The 22,303-nt window shown below is 42.1% G+C and overlaps 2 protein-coding genes across 5 annotated transcripts; both read left to right on the top strand.

Moving 5' to 3' along the window:
- Positions 1–2,823: 2,823 nt before the first annotated feature.
- On the top strand, positions 2,824–8,704 carry LOC106574357 (MAGUK p55 subfamily member 4). Its single transcript, XM_082962849.1, has 9 exons — positions 2,824–2,879; positions 3,117–3,372; positions 4,857–4,898; positions 5,011–5,031; positions 6,907–7,124; positions 7,369–7,449; positions 7,614–7,707; positions 8,171–8,304; positions 8,501–8,704. The coding sequence occupies exons 3-6, from the start codon at positions 4,868–4,870 to the stop codon at positions 7,387–7,389; spliced, it is 291 nt and encodes a 96-aa protein (XP_082818975.1). The 5' UTR covers positions 2,824–2,879; positions 3,117–3,372; positions 4,857–4,867; the 3' UTR covers positions 7,390–7,449; positions 7,614–7,707; positions 8,171–8,304; positions 8,501–8,704.
- A 796-nt stretch (positions 8,705–9,500) lies between these two features.
- Positions 9,501–21,872, top strand: LOC106574250 (transmembrane protein 237B). 4 transcript variants are annotated; one of them, XM_014149989.2, is made up of 15 exons: positions 9,501–9,697; positions 9,916–9,957; positions 10,466–10,589; positions 11,205–11,236; positions 11,357–11,370; positions 11,479–11,541; positions 11,793–11,930; positions 16,864–16,963; positions 17,477–17,634; positions 17,900–18,023; positions 20,045–20,236; positions 20,526–20,599; positions 20,758–20,845; positions 21,037–21,158; positions 21,628–21,872. In XM_014149989.2, the coding sequence occupies exons 3-15, from the start codon at positions 10,569–10,571 to the stop codon at positions 21,690–21,692; spliced, it is 1,191 nt and encodes a 396-aa protein (XP_014005464.2). In that variant the 5' UTR covers positions 9,501–9,697; positions 9,916–9,957; positions 10,466–10,568; the 3' UTR covers positions 21,693–21,872. The 4 variants fall into 4 exon arrangements, with proteins under 4 accessions (XP_014005464.2, XP_014005463.2, XP_014005462.2 ...); XM_014149988.2 differs by lacking the exon at positions 10,466–10,589 and having other exon boundaries at positions 11,796–11,930; XM_014149987.3 differs by lacking the exon at positions 10,466–10,589.
- Positions 21,873–22,303: the final 431 nt, after the last annotated feature.

Raw genomic sequence — 22,303 nt, 5'->3', positions numbered from 1 at the left:
GGCAAGCACCGCGCTCCGCCACATTTTAAGCCAATGAGTAACTGCAGAACGTACCAGACTGATGCACTCTGGAAAGAAGAAGGTCTTAATCGCTCTGCCCCCTCGGTCTGTAGCTCTGTCCTCATTGGTAAGAACTACAGTTGAAAAGACGCTGAAAACAATATGATGCAATACTGTATCTATTGCTGTACACTGCAATACATATCAGTTTAGTACATTATAATACAACACAATGGAACTTGTACTCTAATTCAGGCTAATAGATTACCTTTTTCCAACCTCTCTCTCCTCCCTGCTTCTGGAGATAATGTGATCGAGGAGCTAGACAGCGACGAAGACAGAGGGTCAGCCAACACCCTGTCCCCTCTCCCACACCACGCTCCACCCCTCCAGTCCTGGACTCTCACCCCTCCCTGCATGGCTGCATACCACCTGTCCATGGGTGACCACCATCCCCCTGGAACTCCTCCGCGGTTCCGGAGCTACAGCGTCAGTCCCCGGGTGCGCACGGCTCCCCCCAGCCCCATGCAGCATCGGCGGGTAGATGAGACGCCTCTCAACCCCCCTGTGGAGCTGACTAAGCAGTTGAGCCTGGATGAGTTGAGGTCCACGGTGCAGCAGGCTGCCAGCTCTATGGAGCGCAGCACCAATGATGTCCGGCTGCTGGGGCAGAAGATGGCCGCCGCCACAGAGCGCATGTCTGAGAGTGTCCAGGAGAATGCCCAGGCCCTGACGCTGCTGGCCCAGGTGGTGAGCAGACTGCAGACACTCATCGCTGCCAGCAGGGCGGTAGCAGATACACCGGAACCACACAGAGGAACCAGCAGCAGTAGCCTGCCAGTCAACATATCAGCCAGCGAACAAGAACAAACAGCCAGCAGCTTGAAGACTCAGACATCCCTTTCACACCAGTCCAGAGTATGCTCCCTGTCCTCCTCTTCCTCCTCCTTTTCCACCTCCTCCAGCTCCTTCACTGGCTCTATGGATGGCATATTCACATCCCAGGGGAAGATCTCTCAGCCTCGGTCCCCAGCCTGTAATGGGTCACCCAAGGCCGGGTTGAAGACCAGGGTTCCGCCTATGTCTCCCAAAAAGCATGTTGGTGCTTCCCCCACATCTCAAAAGAAGCATGTGGAACCCCAGCCCCAGCAACCCCACGTCTACAACAGCCTCTCAACACCTCCACCACCTGCCCCGCCCACCCCCAACCACAACAAGACTGGCTGCTGCTCCAGCTCCAGCCAGGGGAAGAAGAAGAAGAAGAGGAAGAAGAGGAAGTGAACCAGCCAGGAGGACAGTGGTGCTCTGGTATCTTCAGGAGATCTTCTATTCCTCTGCTTCAGGGAATGGTCCTCTCCTCAAGATTCCCTCAGAGATCTCGGCTTCAAAAGGCATTTATCCTTTCTTCTGTTATCTTCATCACCTGCATGTCGCCCACCATTCATCCCGCAATTGTTATTTGTTGGCTATGCTCATTGTTGCGTTTCCATCCTCAAGCCGTCCGTCTGTGTTTCATGCAACTCTGTGTTTCCCGAATGTCATCTGTTATTTTCACATGATTTCATTTTGTAATTGTAAATAAAGCATGTCCATTATTCCTTTTTGACTCATGATGTTTTCATCTCATATCACATGACACCCTCCATAACCTGTAATAGGCCAAATGTGTCATTGTTGCTGTTCCACCCCAGTGATAATTCTCTGTTTGCAGTGAGCTCCAAAAGTTTTTGGACAGTGACACACTTTTTGTTGTTTTGACTTCGTACTCCAGCACTTTGGATTTGAAATGATACAATACAAGAGTGCACCTTTAATTTGAGGGTATTTTCATCCATATCGGGTGAATCGTTTAGAAATTACAGCAGTTTTTGCACATTCACTTTTGTGTATTAAAGTAGTAAAGAGTTAAGTATTTGGTCCCATATTCATAGCATGCAATGACTACATCAAGCTTGTGAGTCTACACATTTGTTGGATGCATTTCCTGTTTGTTTTGTTTGTGTTTCATATTATTTTGTGCCCAATAGAAGAATGGTAAATAATGTATTGTGTCATTTGGAGTCACTATCATTGTAAATAAGAATATCATGTTTTTAAACACCTCTACATTAATGTGGATGCTACCATGATTAACGATAATCCTGAATGAATCGTGAATAATGATGAGTGAGAAAGTTAGATGCACAAATGAAAGCTGACAGTCTGCACTTTAACCTCATAATCATTGCATCATTTAAAATCCAAAGTGCTGGAGTACAGAGCCAAAGCAACTAAACATTTGTCAAAGTTCCAACACTTTTGGAGCTCACTGTATGTGTGAGAGCTACAAGGAAATGTTTTAACCCTGGACTCATGTCCCCTCTCTGTATCTCTCTTAGGGAGCCACGATAAAGCGAAATGGGATAACAGGGGAGATCTTTGTGGCACGGGTGATCCATGGTGGACTGGCGGACCGCAGCGGTGAGACCACCTCTCTCTCTCTCTCTCTCTCTCTCTCTCTCTCTCTCTCTCTCTCTCACACACTCACTCACTCTCTCTCTCGCTCTGCCTTTAATCTGTTTCTTCTTTCTCATTTGTGCCCCACCCCCTCCTCCCCCCTCTCTCTCTCTAGGTCTGCTGCATGCAGGGGACAGGATCACAGAGGTGAATGACTTCTTTGTAGATGGCCTGGAGCCTGAGCAGGTCATTGAGATACTGGTGAGTAGCAGAACACTGCTTGGCTGCCCAAACATGCACCCATTTCACACAGTCAACACAGATGGTGTCTGTAGTATGTCTTCATCCACCTGTGATGTACATGGGTGTTTATCTGTCTTTGGACCCACAGGCCCGGTCTCAAGGCACCCTCATGTTCAACGTGGTTCAACAACCAGATGATAGTGAGTAATGGCATGTTTGCTGACCTACCCTTCCCTGGTAACAGTATCAGACAAGTCATGTAAGCTGATTGAACCATAATGGCACCAAAACCAAAGTCTTTCTCTTGACAATAGGAGGTTACTATTACCAAGAAAACCTATGGCTCAGTTCCTGTCTTCAGTGTTGTAGTAGAGATCTTTTCATTGCATTGTCCTTGTGTCTTGTTGTCTCTTGTATTGTGTCTCCTGGTGTCCCAGCTGTATGTGCGTGCCATGGCAGACTACAGTCTCCAGCAGGGCCCGGCCATCCCCTGCGCCGAGGCAGGTATGGACTTCAGGAAGGGAGACGTGCTGGAGATCGTGGACCAGTCAGACACCCTCTGGTGGCAGGCCAAGAAACTACCCAGCACCTCGGCCTGCGTTGGACTTATCCCCTCCACAAACCTGCTCAGGAGGAAACAGAAAGAGTTCTGGTGATCTCAGCCCCACCAGCCGCACACCTACATCAAACCCTGTGAGTAGAGTTCCCTACTCATCTTTACATCTGGCTTTTCAGCTCTTTTATACCAAATTATAAGCAGCTGGTAACAATTGTTACTGTATATCCAAAACAGTAATACATGCCAATGATCTTATACCTCTTGCTTACCTGAATTGAGCACTGTGAATGAAGATAAGAACTATGATCCTTTTTTATGGTGCCAGTTCTCAATGTGAGGCAGTTATTGTTACACTACATGACCAAAAGTATGTGGACACCTGCTTGTCGAACATCTCATTCCAAAATCATGGGCATTATATGGAGTTGGTCTCCCCTTTGGCGTTCCAATTCATCCCAAAGGTGTTCAATGGGGTTGAGGTCAGGTCTTTGTGCAGGCCAGTCAAGTTCTTCCACACCGATCTTGAACAACAATTTCTGTATGGACCTGGCTTTCTGCAAGGGGGTATTGTCATGGTGAAACAGGAAAGAGCATTCTCCAAACTGTTGTCACAAAGTTGGAAGCACAGAACCATCTAGAATGTCATTGTATACTAGCGTTAAGATTTCCCTTCACTGGAACTAAGGGGCCTAGACCGAATAATGAAAAACAGCCCCAGACCAATATTCCTTCTCCACCAAACTTTACAGTTTTTTACATTTTAGTCATTTAGCAGACACTCTTATCCAGAGTGACTTACAGTAGTGAATGCATACATTTCATGCATTTTTTTTGTACTGGCCCCCCGTGGGAATCGAACCCACAACCCTGGCATTGCACACACCATGCTGGCGTTGCAACCACCATGCTCTACCAACTGAGCCACAGGGGACCTATGCAATGGAGCAGGTAGTGTTCTCCTAGCATTCGCCAAACCCAGATTTGTCCGTCAGAGAACGTGTTTCCACTGCTCCGGAGTTCAATAGCGGGGAGCTTTACAGCCGATGCTTTGCATTGCGCATGGTGACCTTAGGCTTGTGTGCGGCTGCTCAGCCTTGGAAACTAATTTCATGAAGCTCCCGACGAACAATTCTTGTGCTGACATTTCTTCCAGAGACAGTTTGGAACTTGGTAGTGAGTGTTGCAACAGAGGACAGGCGATTTTTACGAGCTACACGCTTCAGCACTAGGGGGTCCCGTTCTGTGAGCTTGTGTGGCCTACCACTTCGCGACTGAGCCGTTGTTTCTCCTAGACGTTTCCACTTCACAATAACAGCACTTACAGTTGACTGGGGCAGCTCTAGCAGGGCAGAAATTTGATGAACTGACTTGTTGGAAAGGTGGCATCCTATGACGGTGCCACGTTGAATGTAACGGAGCTCTTCAGTAAGGCCATTCTACTGCTAATGTTTGTCTATGGAGATTGCATGGCTGTGTGCTCCATTTTATACACCTGTCAGCAACGGGTGTGGCTGAAATAGCCGAATCCACTCATTTGAAGGGGTGTCCACGTACTGTTGTATATATAGTGTATTTCATTTTCGACTTTTCGCTGACCTGTCATACTTGGCTCTTTCAGAGGAAGACCTGATGGCCGTTGATGAAAAGTGTGTTGAAGCTGGTAGGATTTCCCTAATTTCCTCTACAATAAATCATATTGTTTCACTCATTTGTTTACTTCAAGATGACTTTGGTGGATTATTTTGAGTGTCTTTTTTTCTATTTTCTAACAGATGAGGAAGATTTTGAACCTGGTAGGTAAGTCTTTGTTGCAATTAATTAATCATGTAGCCTGTGCTATACAAAATACAGTATTACTCAACTATAACACTGTTTACTTTATCTCAATCATTTCTGAATTCCAATTTGGAATGTGAGAGGAGCTACAATGAGGGGAAAAAGTATTTGATCCCCTGCTTATTTTGTACGTTTGCCCACTGACAAAGAAATTATCAGTCTATCATTTTAATGGTAGGTTTATTTGAACAGTGAGAGACAGAATAACAACAAAAAAATCCAGAAAAACGCATGTCATAAATGTTATAAATTGATTTGCATTTTAATTAGGTAAATAAGTATTTGACCCCCTCTCAATCAGAAAGATTTCTAGCTCCCAGGTGTCTTTTATACAGGTAACGAGCTGAGATTAGGAGCACACTCTTAAAGGGAGTGCTCCTAATCTCAGTTTGTTACCTGTATAAAAGACACCTGTCCACAGAAGCAATCAATCAATCAGATTCCAAACTCTCCACCATGGCCAAGACCAAAGAGCTCTCCAAGGATGTCAGGGACAAGATTGCAGACCTACACAATGCTAGAATGGGCTACAAGACCATCGCCAAGCAGCTTGGTGAGAAGGTGACAACAGTTGGTGCGATTATTAGCAAATGGAAGAAACACAAAACAACTGTCAATCTCCCTCAGCCTGGGGCTCCATGCAAGATCTCACCTCGTGGAGTTGCAATGATCATGAGAACGGTGAGGAATCAGCCCAGAACTACACGGGAGGATTTTGTCAATGATCTCAAGGCAGCTGGGACCATAGTCACCAAGAAAACAATTGGTAACACACTACGCCGTGAAGGACTGAAATCCTGCAGCGCCCGCAAGGTCCCCCTGCTCAAGAAAGCACATATACATGCCTGTCTAAAGTTTGCCAATGAACATCTGAATGATTCAGAGGACAACTGGGTGAAAGTGTTGTGGTCAGATGAGACCAAAATGGAGCTCTTTTGGCATCAACACAACTCGCCGTGTTTGGAGGAGGAGGAATGCTGCCTATGACCCCAAGAACACCATCCCCACCGTCAAACATGGAGGTGGAAACATTATGCTTTGGGGGTGTTTTTCTGCTAAGGGGACAGGACAACTTCACCGCATCAAAGGGACGATGGACGGGGCAATGTACTGTCAAATCTTGGGTGAGAACCTCCTTCCCTCAGCCAGGGCATTGAAAATGGGTCGTGGATGGGTATTCCAGCATGACAATTACCCAAAACACACGGCCAAGGCAACAAAGGAGTGGCTCAAGAAGAAGCACATTAAGGTCCTGGAGTGGCCTAGCCAGTCTCCAGACCTTAATCCCATAGAAAATCTGTGGAGGGAGCTGAAGGTTCGAGTTAACAAACGTCAGCCTCGAAACCTTAATGACTTGGAGAAGATCTGCAAAGAGGAGTGGGACAAAATCCCTCCTGAGATGTGTGCAAACCTGGTGGCCAACTACAAGAAACATCTGACCTCTGTGATTGCCAACAAGGGTTTTGCCACCAAGTACTAAGTCATGTTTTGCAGAGGGGTCAAATACTTATTTCCCTCATTAAAATGCAAATCATTTTATAACATTTTTGACATGCGTTTTTCTGGATTTTTTTGTTCTTATTCTGTCTCTCACTGTTCAAATAAACCTACCATTAAAATTATAGACTGATCATTTCTTTGTCAGTGGGCAAACGTACAAAATCAGCAGGGGATCAAATACTTTTTTCCCTCACTGTAAGAGAAGGCGAACATAACTTGCTCTACTGAGCTCTCCTTTGAGCTCAATTAGAATCAACTCCAACACCATGTCTAGTGAGATACACATTCATCCCATTATCATGCTCTCCCCCTCCCTGTTCTCCCGCTCCTAGAGGAGGATGAGTTCAGCACTAACATCGAGGGGATCTATTTAACTGGGTTCAGACGTAGGCTGCGTCTGTGTCAGCGCCAGTCCCTAAGCACAGGCTCCAGTCAGCATTCCTGCCACACCCGCTGCTCTGGCAGCTGCTACAGTGCCCTCAACAACCCATACAAAGAGGTGGTACGATACCAGTGCAACCCGCAGGACAAGCACCGCCTGGTCGCCCTGGTGGGTAAGACACCAGTCTGGCACTAACCAGCTACACAAATAGATTGGCACAAGATTCAAATATGTATTGACTGTCATGAGTACGTACTAACGTGTAAATGGTTCTGTGGCCAATAATGCAGAGACAGTATGACTCATGTTGTGTCACTGTTTTTGTACATGGGCAGTGTGTCTCTACTTGTATTGACGCAGAACATGTGTGATGACATTACAGAGACCTCACAAGTGTGTTCTTCTCTCTTAGGTCCCTCTGGCATTGGAGTGAACGAACTTCGCAGACAGTTAATCGAAATCAACCCAGTGACCTTTCAAGGGGCAGTGCCTCGTAAGTAAACCACCAAACCTCTGTGAACCTGCCAGTCTATTTGACGTTCTTCCATTGTTGACATGGATACAATCGATGTCTTATTTGATGTCGTCCTATGATGTCTTATATGACGTCTTGTCTTCCTATGATGTCATCTGAAATATTTGTCCTTCTTCCTCCAGACACGACACGAGCCGCTAAGAGCCATGAGGAGTCTGGTAAAGAGTATCACTTCATCAACAGAGAACTGTTTGAGAACATGGTTTACAACAACAAGTAGGTACTCACTGATTAACAGCTTATCACTTTCCTCTCACAAACACATGTTGTTAAATCAACTGTCACAACATGAATGTGACTCGTGGCCTTATGTCCTAACGGGGACAAAGAGGATTAAGTAAGTTAATAACATTGATGTGGACCACCTGATTACAAGCCAGGGTTTTGTGTTGCATTTGTTTTAAACCAGGTTTCTGGAAAACGGGGAGTACAAAGGTCATTTCTATGGCACTAGTCTTGATGCTGTGAAGGATGTTTTGAACAGTGGAAAGATCTGTGTCATCGAAGTCGAGCCTCATGTGAGTCCTGCTGGGGTTCTTCCCCAGTGGGGCTCCATCACTGACTTGGCCCTATTGTGGAGTTAGCTCTGTGTTGACCTCAGTTGCATCTTGGCCAGGTCTTCATTGAAAATGAGAATTAGTTCTCAATTGACCCATGTATGATGACTGTCCCGTTTTAGGCCATCCAGTCAGTGAGGACACATGAGCTCAAGCCTACATCATCTATGTGAAGCCGCCCACCGCAGAACGCATGAAGAAGACCAGAAAGGACGCTCAGATCACTACAAATTACTACGTCAACATCCCTTTCAAAGTAAGCACTCTTATGGTTTTATTATCATTTCTCCGTTTTTTTCATTGACCAGGAAGTCTCTCACGGTTTGAACCTCTTTTTCCAAAGATACCTGGTAATAATATGCCATCCCTATAGTGATCAAATGGTTGAAATACTGACCATCATGCCATAGTTAAGATAGTGACCAACTGTCATGTTATTCTGTTCCCAACAGGAGGAAGACTTCCAGGAGATTGAGGAGGCAGCCAGAAAGATGGAGTCTCACTACTGCCAGTTCTTTGACTATGTGATGGTGAATGACAGGCTGCAAGACTCCTGTGTTCAGCTACTGAGGGCTGTGAGGAGGGCTCAGGACGAGCCACAGTGGGTTCCTGTCAACTGGATACGACCCACAGAGGTGTTTTGATGAGAAATTAGGAGAGGACATAAAAGGATAACAAACAGGGCATCGTAAAAGAGGGAATGGAGAACAACATGGATGAGGAGTGGCTGTCACCTTTGGCTGCTACTTCTGAAGATACCCTCTGCTCTCCAGTGGAATTTGTTTTGGATTGGATTTATTGTTTTTGTTTTGTTTAGTGTGAGTTTGAGAGACTCATACAGATACTGTCCTTGTGTCTGCTTGAAATCTGTTGTTGACTATTTTGCCTATTCAAGGCTATGATGGCGCTGGATTAAACCAAAAATCATGTGTCTGTTTTTCTCTGAAATTGTGTGCATAGTTGGAGATAATGTATTGATGTGCTACATAGGCATGCTATGAGAGGTTGTAGGTTAACCTCTCATCTTTCGTTTACAATTAGAGCAAATAATTGTCCATGCTGAATTTCTGTATTTTCTTAATGTTTTATTTGATTTAATAAAATGAATGTTAATGCCAAAGAACGTATATTCAAGTGCTCTAGATTGGTACAATGTTTCAGTAGGAAGGTGAGCAAGTAAGTGGAGTTGTGTGCTCACCATAGAACACGTTTTCATAATACTGATTGATACCTTCAGTACAGGCTGTAATCCCAGGCTATTATTATACAGAATATTTTTTGTGTAACATAATGGGATATGGAATAATACTAAAATATGTGATGTATATTGTTACCAATTTTAAAAATACAATTTTGTGTGTGAACGCGTTTTTTGAATATGTGTTTGTGTGGCTTTTTGTGTCAACATGTGTAGAAGACAGAAGGCTTTTATTTTGAAAACCGGAAGTTCCTTTTTGTGTTCTCAGCTAAAAATCACTGTAATGGCAAGGCAACGAGTGTAAACAAAGTGGTCGGGTAAACAGCGTGGCAACCAACATGCAGACATTACCAGCCCAAAACGTTTTAACAGCTAGGTAGCTAACTAGCTATCTCTTATCGGGGTTGTTTTAATAGGGTATCCCGCAGAAATGGACACAGGAGGATTCCAGGTATGTACCTAGCTAGTTATTTCAGTTAGCTAATCGTGTAACGGTCGGAATACAAGGTTGCTCTAGCTAGCTAATTTAGCTGACCAGCTAGTTATAATTTTGCTATATCTTAGTTAGCTATAACTATTTATCCATAAATTCGTTATAACTAGTGATTTTTGTCCTATTCCAGTTGCCCGGTGTGTGCAGTTTGTTTTTTAATCAAAATATTTATTTAGGCACAAAGCACGCGACGGAGGGACCTCCCGCCTCTTCCACAGGTACCACTATCATTACCGAGCATGCGCCACTACAACTTACACGACCATCCATATCATAAATCTTAAGAGTATTTTGACTTGTAACTAGCTAGTATGCAGCACATTGGTAGCCTAAAGTCAAAAGACTGCTCTCAGACAGCGGGTTCCCATAGGTCTCTGGTTTCTGCACTCGGCACCCTGCAGAGGGCCCAACAACAACAAATCAGAGAGGCTGTAACAGGGACCTTGCTGCAGAACCATACAGCATTAGGGGCAAAGGTCAACAACACCATGAAGAGGAGTAACTTATGTCACTTCAAAACTGTGGCCTAATATGAGAGGGAAATTAAATATGTTCCTAATAATCATCAACATTGTTCTTACACCAAATTATTACATCAATAAAGGTGTTGTAGTTTGGTCTAGGCTATTTTTGTTGAGGGTCTTCTTCACTTTCACCTCAAGTGGTCAAATCTCTCAAGTCTGAATAGTCTGATCTGATCTATGCCTTGATTGGTTGGTATTCCAGTACCTTGGCAGATGCATACTGCAGATTTGGCCCAGGATTAGGCAGTGCCACCAAGGCTGTGGCACAGGAATATCCTCAGAGCCCTTCCTGATTCTTGGATGGAATGGTGAGAAAACAAATCATGGTAAGTTCTCTCTCTCATACACAGTCCTGGGCCAAGTTTTGGGAAACCGGGCCCTGGTGCTGCTGGATCTTTTCTCTGTATGAGAAGGACTCTCTTTTCTGAGTCCAGGTTGTTGGGTTTTGAAGGATTTTATTGTTGAGATCAATTGGAGAAATGTACTGTTTGTGACTGGGAGTGTTATCTACTTTGAAAGCAAGTTTTGGAGAGAGCTTTGTACAACCACTTGCTTGGTTCCGTTGTTCCTTGGTTCCCCTCTGATCCTATCTCTTGGCATGTATGGATTGAGGGCCTCCCAAGAGTGCAGCGGTCTAAGGCACTGCATTGCAGTGTTAGAGGCGTCACTACGGACCCTGGTTCGTTCTCAGGCTGTGTCACAACTGGCCGTGATTGGGAGTCCCATAGGGCAGCGCACAATTTGCCCAGCGCTGTCTGGGTTAGGGGAGTGTTCAGCCGGGGGGGGAGGCCGTCATTGTAAATAAGAATTTGTTCTTAACTGACTTGCCTAGTTAAATAAAGGTTAAATAAGTGAATATAATGAAGAATATTAAGTAATCATTAAATGTGTTATGTAAGATGTTGGGCAAGCCTCATTCTCTTCTTCCTGGTCCTTTTTAGCGTGGACAGCGTGCCCTGCCCCCCATGTCAAGGTGAGTCTAGCCTCCTTATGCTGTTGTGATACTGTTTCAACTCATTTATCCCAGCAGAACATCTCTCTCGCGCTCTCTCTTTCCATTTTTTATGTATGGCATTTGAACAACTGCATGAAGTCAAGATACAGGTGGTGAGTTGCCTTCAGATGAGTGTTGTAATAGATCATTTAACTATTGAATTTAGGTTGGTGCTGCTGGCTTGTATATAGTTTTCTTAACCTGTTTTGTCTCCTATGTAGACGGGATGCCGGTCCCTAAAAGCAAGAGGAAGAGTCAGGTGGATGGTGTTGAAAGCCCAGAGGGTGGGTGGAAAAGGAATAGTTCCAAGGAATAGTTCTCGGGAGCTCCTTCTGTTGAACTGCTGGTGAACAGCGTTGTTCCAGATTTTGGAGGCACTTTGCCTTTAAGTTTCAGGCTATGGGTTAATTATAAAGCTTGCATTCCACTGTCAAATAATCATGTATATACAGTTAAAGTACTAGTAATGACTTGAACCACATAGTAAGTACACCTCAAGTATATAATAAGAGAGTTGTGTTGTTTGTATGTGCAGCAGACTCAGGGATGGAGATGGCCCAGGTGGGGGGTCTGAGCAGTCACAGGTCATCTGAGGTCATCCAGGCCTTGACCCCCGATTCGCAGGAAGCTGTACCACAGAGAAGGAAGAAGAAGAAAAAGGCAGCGACCGTAGGTAAACAACATATCTGACTATAGCTAAACAGCATGCCTGACTATAGCTAAACAGCATGCCTGACTATAGCTAAACAACATATCTGACTATAGCTAAACAACATGCCTGACTATAGCTAAACAGCATGCCTGACTATAGCTAAACAACATATCTGACTATAGCTAAACAACATGCCTGACTATAGGTAAACAACATGCCTGACTATAGCTAAACAACATATCTGACTATAGCTAAACAACATGCCTGACTATAGGTAAACAACATATCTGACTATAGGTAAACAACATATATGACTATAGCTAAACAACATATCTGACTATAGCTAAACAACATATCTGACTATAGCTAAACAACATGCCTGACTATAGCTAAACAACATATCTGACTATAGCTAAACAACATATATGACTATAGCTAAACAACATATCTGACTATAGCTAAACAACATGCCTGACTATAGGTAAACAACATATCTGACTATAGCTAAACAACATATCTGACTATAGCTAAACAACATATATGACTATAGCTAAACAACATATCTGACTATAGCTAAACAACATGCCTGACTATAGCTAAACAACATGCCTGACTATAGGTAAACAACATATCTGACTATAGCTAAACAACATATCTGACTATAGCTAAACAACATATCTGACTATAGGTAAACAACATATCTGACTATAGCTAAACAACATGCCTGACTATAGCTAAACAACATGCCTGACTATAGGTAAACAACATATATGACTATAGGTAAACAACATATCTGACTATAGGTAAACAACATGCCTGACTATAGGTAAACAACATGCCTGACTATAGGTAAACAACATATATGACTATAGGTAAACAACATATATGACTATAGGTAAACAACATATATGACTATAGGTAAACGACATATATGACTATAGGTAAACACATCTGACTATAGGTAAACAACATTGACTATAGGTAAACAACATATATGACTATAGCTAAACAACATGCCTGACTATAGGTAAACAACATATATGACTATAGGTAAACAACATATATGACTATAGGTAAACGACATATATGACTATAGGTAAACGACATATCTGACTATAGGTAAACAACATGCCTGACTATAGGTAAACAACATATATGACTATAGCTAAACAACATGCCTGACTATAGGTAAACAACATATATGACTATAGGTAAACAACATATATGACTATAGGTAAACAACATATATGACTATAGGTAAACAACATATATGACTATAGGTAAACAACATGCCTGACTATAGCTAAACAACATGCCTGACTATAGCTAAACAACATATCTGACTATAGCTAAACAACATATATGACTATAGGTAAACAACATGCCTGACTATAGCTAAACAACATATCTGACTATAGCTAAACAACATATATGACTATAGCTAAACAACATGCCTGACTATAGCTAAACAACATGCCTGACTATAGCTAAACAACATATCTGACTATAGGTAAACAGCATGCCTGACTATAGGTAAACAACATGCCTGACTATAGGTAAACAACATATATGACTATAGCTAAACAACATGCCTGACTATAGGTAAACAACATATATGACTATAGGTAAACAACATATCTGACTATAGGTAAACAACATGCCTGACTATAGGTAAACAACATATCTGACTATAGGTAAACAACATGCCTGACTATAGGTAAACAACATATATGACTATAGCTAAACAACATATCTGACTATAGGTAAACAACATGCCTGACTATAGGTAAACAACATATATGACTATAGCTAAACAACATGCCTGACTATAGGTAAACAACATATATGACTATAGGTAGACAACATATATGACTATAGGTAAACAACATATCTGACTATAGGTAAACAACATGCCTGACTATAGGTAAACAACATGCCTGACTATAGGTAAACAACATATATGACTATAGGTAAACAACATATATGACTATAGGTAAACAACATATCTGACTATAGGTAAACAACATGCCTGACTATAGGTAAACAACATGCCTGACTATAGGTAAACAACATATATGACTATAGGTAAACAACATATCTGACTATAGGTAAACAACATGCCTGACTATAGGTAAACAACATGCCTGACTATAGGTAAACAACATATATGACTATAGGTAAACAACATATCTGACTATAGCTAAACAACATGCCTGACTATAGGTAAACAGCATGCCTGACTGTAGGTAAACAGCATGCCTAACTGTAGGTAAACAACATGCCTAACTGTAGGTAAACAACATGCCTGACTATAGGTAAACAACATGCCTGACTATAGGTAAACAACATGCCTGACTATAGCTAAACAACATATCTGACTATAGCTAAACAACATGCCTGACTATAGGTAAACAACATGCCTGACTATAGGTAAACAACATGCCTGACTATAGGTAAACAACATATATGACTATAGGTAAACAACATATATGACTATAGGTAAACAGCATGCCTGACTATAGGTAAACAGCATGCCTGACTATAGGTAAACAGCATGCCTGACTATAGGTAAACAGCATGCCTAACTGTAGGTAAACAACATGCCTAACTGTAGGTAAACAACATGCCTGACTATAGGTAAACAACATATCTGACTATAGCTAAACAACATGCCTGACTATAGGTAAACAACATATCTGACTATAGGTAAACAACATGCCTGACTATAGGTAAACGACATATATGACTATAGGTAAACGACATGCCTGACTATAGCTAAACAACATATATGACTATAGCTAAACAACATATCTGACTATAGGTAAACAACATATCTGACTATAGCTAAACAACATGCCTGACTATAGGTAAACAACATATCTGACTATAGCTAAACAACATATCTGACTATAGCTAAACAGCATGCCTGACTATAGCTAAACAGCATGCCTGACTATAGGTAAACAACATGCCTAACTGTAGGTAAACAACATGCCTAACTATAGGTAAACAACATGCCTGACTATACAGTTGAAGTCGGAAGTTTACATACACCTTAGCCAAATACATTTAAACTCAGCTTTTCACAATTCCTGACATTTAATCCAAGTAAAAATTCCCTGTCTTGGGTGTTAGGATCACCACTTTATTTTAGTGTGAAATGTCAGAATAATAGTAGAGAGAATTATTTATTTCAGCTTTTATTTCTTTCATCACATTCCCAGTGGGTCAGAAGTTTACATACACTCAATTAGTATTTGATAGCATTGCCTTTAAATTGTTTAACTTGGGTCAAACGTTTCGGATAGCCTTCCACAAGCTTCCCACAATAAATAGGGTGAATTATGGCCCATTCCTCCTGACAGAGCTGGTGTAACTGAGTCAGGTTTGTAGGCCTCCTTGCTCGCACACGCATTTTCAGTTCTGCCCACAAATTTTCTATGGGATTGAGGTCAGGGCTTTGTGATGGCCACTCCAATACCTTGACTTTGTTGTCCTTAAGCCATTTTGCCAAAACTTGGAAGTATGCTTGGGGTCATCGTCCATTTGGAAGACCCATTTGCGACCAAGTTTTAACTTCCTGACTGATGTCTTGAGATGTTGCTTCAATATATCCACTTAATTTTCCTCGTCATGATGGCATCTATTTTGTGAAGTGCACCAGTCCCTCCTGCGGCAAAGCACCCCCACAACATGATGCTGCCACCCCCGTGCTTCACAGTTGGGGTGGTGTTCTTCGGCTTGCAAGCATCCCCCTTTTTCCTCCAAACATAACGATGGTCATTATGGCCAAACGGTTCTATTTTTGTTTCATCAGACCAGAGGACATTTCTCCAAAAAGTACAATCTTTGTCCCCATGTGCAGTTGCAACCTGTAGTCTGGCTTTTTTATGGCGGTATTGGAGCAGTGGCTTCTTCCTTGCTGAGTGGCCTTTCAGGTTATGTCGATATAGGACTCGTTTTACTGTGGATATTGATACTTTTGTACCTGTTTCCTCCAGCATCTTCACAAGGTCCTTTGCTGTTGTTCTGGGATTGATTTGCACTTTTCGCACCAAAGTACGTTCATCTCTAGGAGACAGAACGCGTCTCCTTCCTGAGCGGTATGACGGCTGCGTGGTCCCATGGTGTTTATACTTGCATACTATTGTTTGTACAGATGAACGTGGTACCTTCAGGCGTTTGGAAATTGCTCCCAAGGATGAACCAGACTTGTGGAGGTCTACAATTTCTTTTCTAAGGTCTTGGCTGATTTCTTTTGATTTTCCCATGATGTCAAGCAAAGAGTCACTGAGTTTGAAGGTAGGCCTTGAAATACATCCACAGGTACACCTCCAATTGACTCAAATTATGTAAATTAGCCTATCAGAAGCTTCTAAAGCCATGACATAATTTCTGAAAATTTCCACGCTGTTTAAAGGCACAGTCAACTTAGTGTATGTAAACTTCTGACCCACTGGAATTGTGATACAGTGAATTATAAGTGAAATAATCTGTCTGTAAACAATTGTTGGAAAAATGACTTGTCGTGCACAAAGTAGATGTCCTAACCGACTTGCCAAAACTATAGTTTGTTATCAAGACATCTGTGGAGTGGTTGAAAAATGAGTTTTAATGACTCCAACCTAAGTGTATGTAAACTTCTGGCTTCAACTGTAGGTAAACAACACGCTTGACTATAGGTAAACAACAGGCCTGACTATAGGTAAACAACATGCCTCAGGGGAACCATATACCTACTCTTCCTACTTTTAACTCAAACATTATCTTGTTTGCGTATTATTTATTCTATCACTTCTGCATGGTTAAGATTATATTCCACTTATATTCAATATATTCCATTCTGTTTTACCATAACCATTTATAGGCTATATGTCATAGTTGTACTTACTGTATTTGTGAAATGTATTAAGTTACATGTGGAGCGTTGTTCATTCGCTTGTTTGTGTCTCAGACCTGGAGGATGACCAGGCTGACCTGGTGAACGGGGATGGACTGGTCCAGAACACAGCAGAGGCAGGGGAAGAAGTGACCAAAAAACCCAAGAGGAAGAAGTAAGAGACACTATAATATGGCCTATCTATTCTACGGTATCTTAGTCACTTAATGTTTACATATCTGGCATTACTCATCTCATATGTATATACTGTTTTCCATACTATTCTATGGTATCTCATTCACTTAATGTTTACATATCTGGCATTACTCATCTCATATGTATATACTGTTTTCTATACTCTTCTACTGTATCTTAGTCCGTTCCGCTCTGACATCGCTCGTCCATATTAATTCATTCCAACTTAGATTTGTGTGTATTGGGTATATGTTGTGTAATTTGTTAGATATTACTGCACTGTCGGAGCTAGAAGCACAAGCATTTCGCTACACCCGCAATAACATCTGCTAATCACGTATGTGACAAATGAAATGTTATTGATTTATGGTGTAGAGTAAAATGTGTGTGGTATGTTTTGACTTATATGGTTCTATTGTGATATGCTTTATTAATGAGCTCAGTTTCCCTTTCTTTTGTTCTTTCTATTATTTATTTCGCGGTCACTCCCTAGGAAGTCGCAGGTGTCAGAGACGCAGTATGTCAACGAGCTTCATGTAGAGGACGATTACATCATCACAGATGCTCAGCCACCCATCCCCCGGCATTCCCTGTTCTCTGCTCCCCTGGGACAGAGCCAGCCTGTGGGGAAGGTGTTTGTAGAGGGGAGCAGTGAGTGTCCCCCTTCCTTCTGTTATTTTATGTTAGCTGTACATGGTAGAGTTTAAGAGTATAGGTTGGTTTCCAGGACACAGATTAATTAACCTAGTCCTGGACTATGAAGCAATTTCAATGGAAAACCTCCATTGGAAGCTTTACTTGGTCGAGGACTAGTCTTGTTTCTGTGTCTGGAAAAATTGGCCTTATATGAATTCTTTGGACGTCCTTGTGTGTCCTATCTTCTATGTTGGATAATGATGTGTTGTTTTACTTTCAGAGAGGTTTCAAGCGGCCGATCGGTCAGACAGACCGAAGTCCAGCGATCAGGTGGACAACTTCATGGACATCCAGCAGATGTGGACCACCAAAGATGTGTCTGTTAGGGTACATGGTGGTTTCAGGTGTGCATGTGTGTGCAGGTGTCTGTTTGAACGACTGTGTGTGTGTGTGTGTGTGTGTGTGTGTGTGTGTGTGTGTGGTGTGTGTATGCTCCCTCTATCTCACGTCTCTGTATTAGAGGTCGGCCAATTATGATTTTTCAAGGCCGATACCGATTATTGGAGGCCCGAAAAAGCCGATACCGATTAATCGTCCGATTTACTATTATGCTTTTTTTAATATATACACACACACACACAGCTCTGAAGTGACAACGATACTGAAGAGTCTGCTTAGGAGACAAATACTCTCAACTGTTTGAATAATAAAAATAGAGTTTAAGTTACCTGTGATGATTGCTGAAAACAAAAACTGTAATTTCTATATGCAGGAAATCCTATTTTAATAATGGGCATGGTAAGAATTGACTACCAAAGTGCGAGTCATAATTCCCATGCCCCCATCAAAATCTGAAAAGCGGTTCCTTCATTTATTCCATAGGATATTTTTAGATTAACTTAAAATAAGGTCTGTGTTTGGTTTAGGCTTACACCACCTTGCCAATTTTATAACTGTAGATATCCATAGGATATAACTCTGATCAATATAAGCGAAGATCATTTTTTTGTAGAGTTGATTTATGAAAATATGTTGACAAACGTTACCTAGTGAGATTTACACGGGTATCAAAACACCGAGGCGGTTTAAGCACAAAACACAGACCTTATTTGAAGTAGATCAAGACATTCTCTATGGAAGACATGAACGGTAAAATAACGAAGGAACCCCTTTCAAGTTCAGCCGCAAGTTATTACAGGAATTATGACGCGTCGACTATTTCTCTCTAAACCATATACCTTTGACTATTACGAGCCTGCTGCTGCCTACCACCGCTCAGTCAGACTGCTCTATCAAATATCAAATCATAGACTTAACTATAATATAATAAACCTTAGGTCATTAATATGGTCAAATCCGGAAACTATCATCTCGAAAACATTATTCTTTCAGTGACATACGGAACCGTTCCGTATTTTATCTAATGGGTGGCATCCATAAGTCTAAATATTCCTGTTACATCGCACAACCTACAATGTTATTTCATAGTTCCGTAAAATTCTGGCAAATTAGTTCGCAACGAGCCAGATTCTGTATACCCTGATTCTGCGTGCAACGAACGCAAGAGAACTGACACAATTTCACCTGGTTAATATTGCCTGACAACCTGGATTTCTTTTAGCTAAATATGCAGGTTTAAAAATATATACTTCTGTGTATTGATTTTAAGAAAGGCATTGATGTTTATGGTTAGGTACAGTCGTGCAACCATTGTGCTTTTTTTCGCAAATGCGCTTTTGTTAAATCATCCCCCGTTTGGCGAAGTCGGCTGTCTTTGTTAGGAAGAAATAGTCTTCACAGTTCGTAACAAGTCAGGCGGCCCAAACTGCTGCATATACCCTGACTCTGTTTGCAAGAGAAGTGACACATTTTCCCTAGTTAAAAGAAATTCATGTTAGCAGGCAATATTAACTAAATATGCAGGTTTCAAAATATATACTTGTGTATTGATTTTAAGAAAGACATTGATGTTTATGGTTAGGTACACGGAGCAACGTGCGATTATATGCAACGCAGGACAGGCTAGATAAACTAGTAATATCATCAACCATGTGTAGTTAACTAGTGATTATGATTGATTGATTGTTTTTTTTATAAGATAAGTTTAATGCTAGCTAGCAACTTACCATGGCAACGTAAAGCAGGTGGTTAGAGCATTGGGCTAGTTAACGTAAGGTTGTATCCCCAAGCTGACAAGGTAAAAATCTGTTGTTCTGCCCCTGAACAATGCAGTTAACCCACCGTTCCTAGGCCGTCATTGAAAATAAGAATGTGTTCTTTAACTGACTTGCCTAGTTAAATAAAGGTTTAAAAATACAAATCGGTGGCCAAAAATACCGATTGTTATGAAAACTTGAAATCGGCCCTAATTAATCGGCCATTCCGATTAATCGGTCGACCTCTACTCTATCTCTCTAATGTACAGGGGGATTGGGCTGTTCTGCCACGGCTTCCTAGCGGGCTTTGCAGTGTGGAACATCATAGTGATCTATGCCCTGGCAGGGAAACATCTCACTACTCTGCCTAACCTACTGCAGCAGTTCCACAGCTTGGCCTACCCTGCACAGTCTCTCTTCTACCTGCTACTGGCTATAAGCACCGTGTCAGCCTTTGACAGGTAAGGAAGGGAGAGAGAGTGGGGGTCTGTGTGTGGCACACTGGGGTCAGGCCCAAAATAAATGTGGCCATTGTTGTGAAAATATGGGAGGCCTGTGGCTAGAGCTAGGAGGTGTTTGTTTGTGTGTATGTATACAACGCACTGTCGTTCTGTTCCATCAATGGACCCCCTCACAAATATATCTCCTTTCTCTAGCTACAGGCTTGCACATTTTACAACAAACCCCAGTGTGCCCCGTCCCTCCCCAGTGTGTGTGTGTGGAGAGAGACTCATTCTCTTTCCATTTCAGGGTGAATCTGGCTAAAGGCGCCATGGCTATGAGAGAGTTTGTCACCCTGGACCCAGTTGCTCTAGCCTCTTTCTGTGAGTGAAAACATCTTTACAGAATGTTACTCTATTCATTCATTCAGGACAGACAGAGCCAACCTGTATATGATGCCAGCCAGCCCACCAAGCACTTTGTCTCTCTGGCCTTGGCAAATGGTCATTTCACTGAAGTAACTTTTCCTCTCCTCCTGCAGTGTACTTCTCAGCTCTGGTCCTCTCTCTCAGCCAGCAAATGACCAGTGACCGCATCAACCTGTACCCCAGTGCTAACGAGACCTTATGGTGTGCTAACTAACTGTTCTTATTGTCTTGCTATTAACGTGTTAGTTAGTTCTTGTATATTGATTATCCTACCACACAGTGTCACTGTTGGGAGTCGGAGAGAAGAGAACCCCCTTTTTCTTCTGTTCCTCTGACTCCAGCCAAACAAACAAAAAAGCATTGTGACTTTTACAACCCCCTCCCCTCTCCAGGCCTCCTGGGTCAGAGCACCAGATCCTGAACCCGTGGATCATAGTGAATCTGGTAGTGGCTGTGCTGGTAGGAATGGCCTGGATCTTCATCTCCACCAGGCCTGAGATGGACTACACCGAAGGTGAGGCTGAAGTAGTTTTTTTAATTCTGTTTTTGTAGATTTCATTGAACAAACAGCAACTTAATATTCACAATAAACAGAGATGAAAGAAAAAAGACTACTAAAAACAACACCACCTACTCAGGCGTACATAAATTGCGACAGACATTTTTGACATGCTCAGTCCTATATGTTACCACGGTCTCAATACTTATCTATATATATTGTTTAATATGTTTTGTATACACCATACTGAAATTGTATACACCATAGAAATAGAATTACTAGAAGGGACAAAGCACCTCAGACAGACCACAGCAATTTGACTGGATTGTACACGCACTCAGCAACCTTACCGAATGACGCACATGTTAAAGTCCCTTCAGAGATGTGTTTTCATTTTTCATGTGTATAAAAGCTTTGCATGTCAGTTGCCTTTAGAAGTGACATGGGCTGCCAATCTCTCTCTCTCCACTTACCTCCAAACTAGGGTTCCTAATGGCTATGGAGATCGAGTCCTTGAGACCAGAGAAGAAATCAGAAATGTCTACTTGAGGAATAGCTTTTCCATTTTTTTCTTGCACATCTTTTTTTGTACTGTATTTTATCAGCCAACAAAAAATGTACACCTTGTTTGTGGTAATAAGCAGTTTATTTTTGTATGACCCGAATGTGTGCTTGTTTTGTCAAATGTATTGATTACCATTGGAAATAATAAAAATCTTATCCCACTGAGATGCTTCTATATGTCATTTTGGGGACTTTAAACCAAACATACCATTTGCAGTGTATTGACCTGAAACAGCATGGCTGTGTCTTGTTATATAGCACACCATTAAATACAGTACCTTCAGAAAGTGTTCATGAGTCAAACCTGTAACTCGGCCACTCAGGAACATTCACAGTCTTCTTGGTAAGAAACTCCAGTGTAGATTTGGCCTTGTGTTTTTAGGTTATTATCTTGCTGAAAGGTGAATTAATCTCCCAGTGTGGTGGAAAGCAGACTGAAATCAGGTTTTTCTCTAGAATTTTGCCTGTACCCATTCCGTTTATTTTTTTACCTGGAAAAACTCCCCAGTCTTTAATGATTACATGCATACCCATAACATGATGCAGCCACCACTAGGCTTGATAATATGGAGAATGGTACTCAGTAATATGTTATT

This window comes from Salmo salar, chromosome 16 (genome assembly GCF_965601325.2).
Source record: "Salmo salar chromosome 16, fSalSal1, whole genome shotgun sequence".
Lineage (NCBI taxonomy): Eukaryota > Metazoa > Chordata > Actinopteri > Salmoniformes > Salmonidae > Salmo > Salmo salar.
The sequence above is the reverse complement of the archived record's forward strand: the minus strand, read 5'-3'. Positions and strand labels throughout refer to the sequence as shown.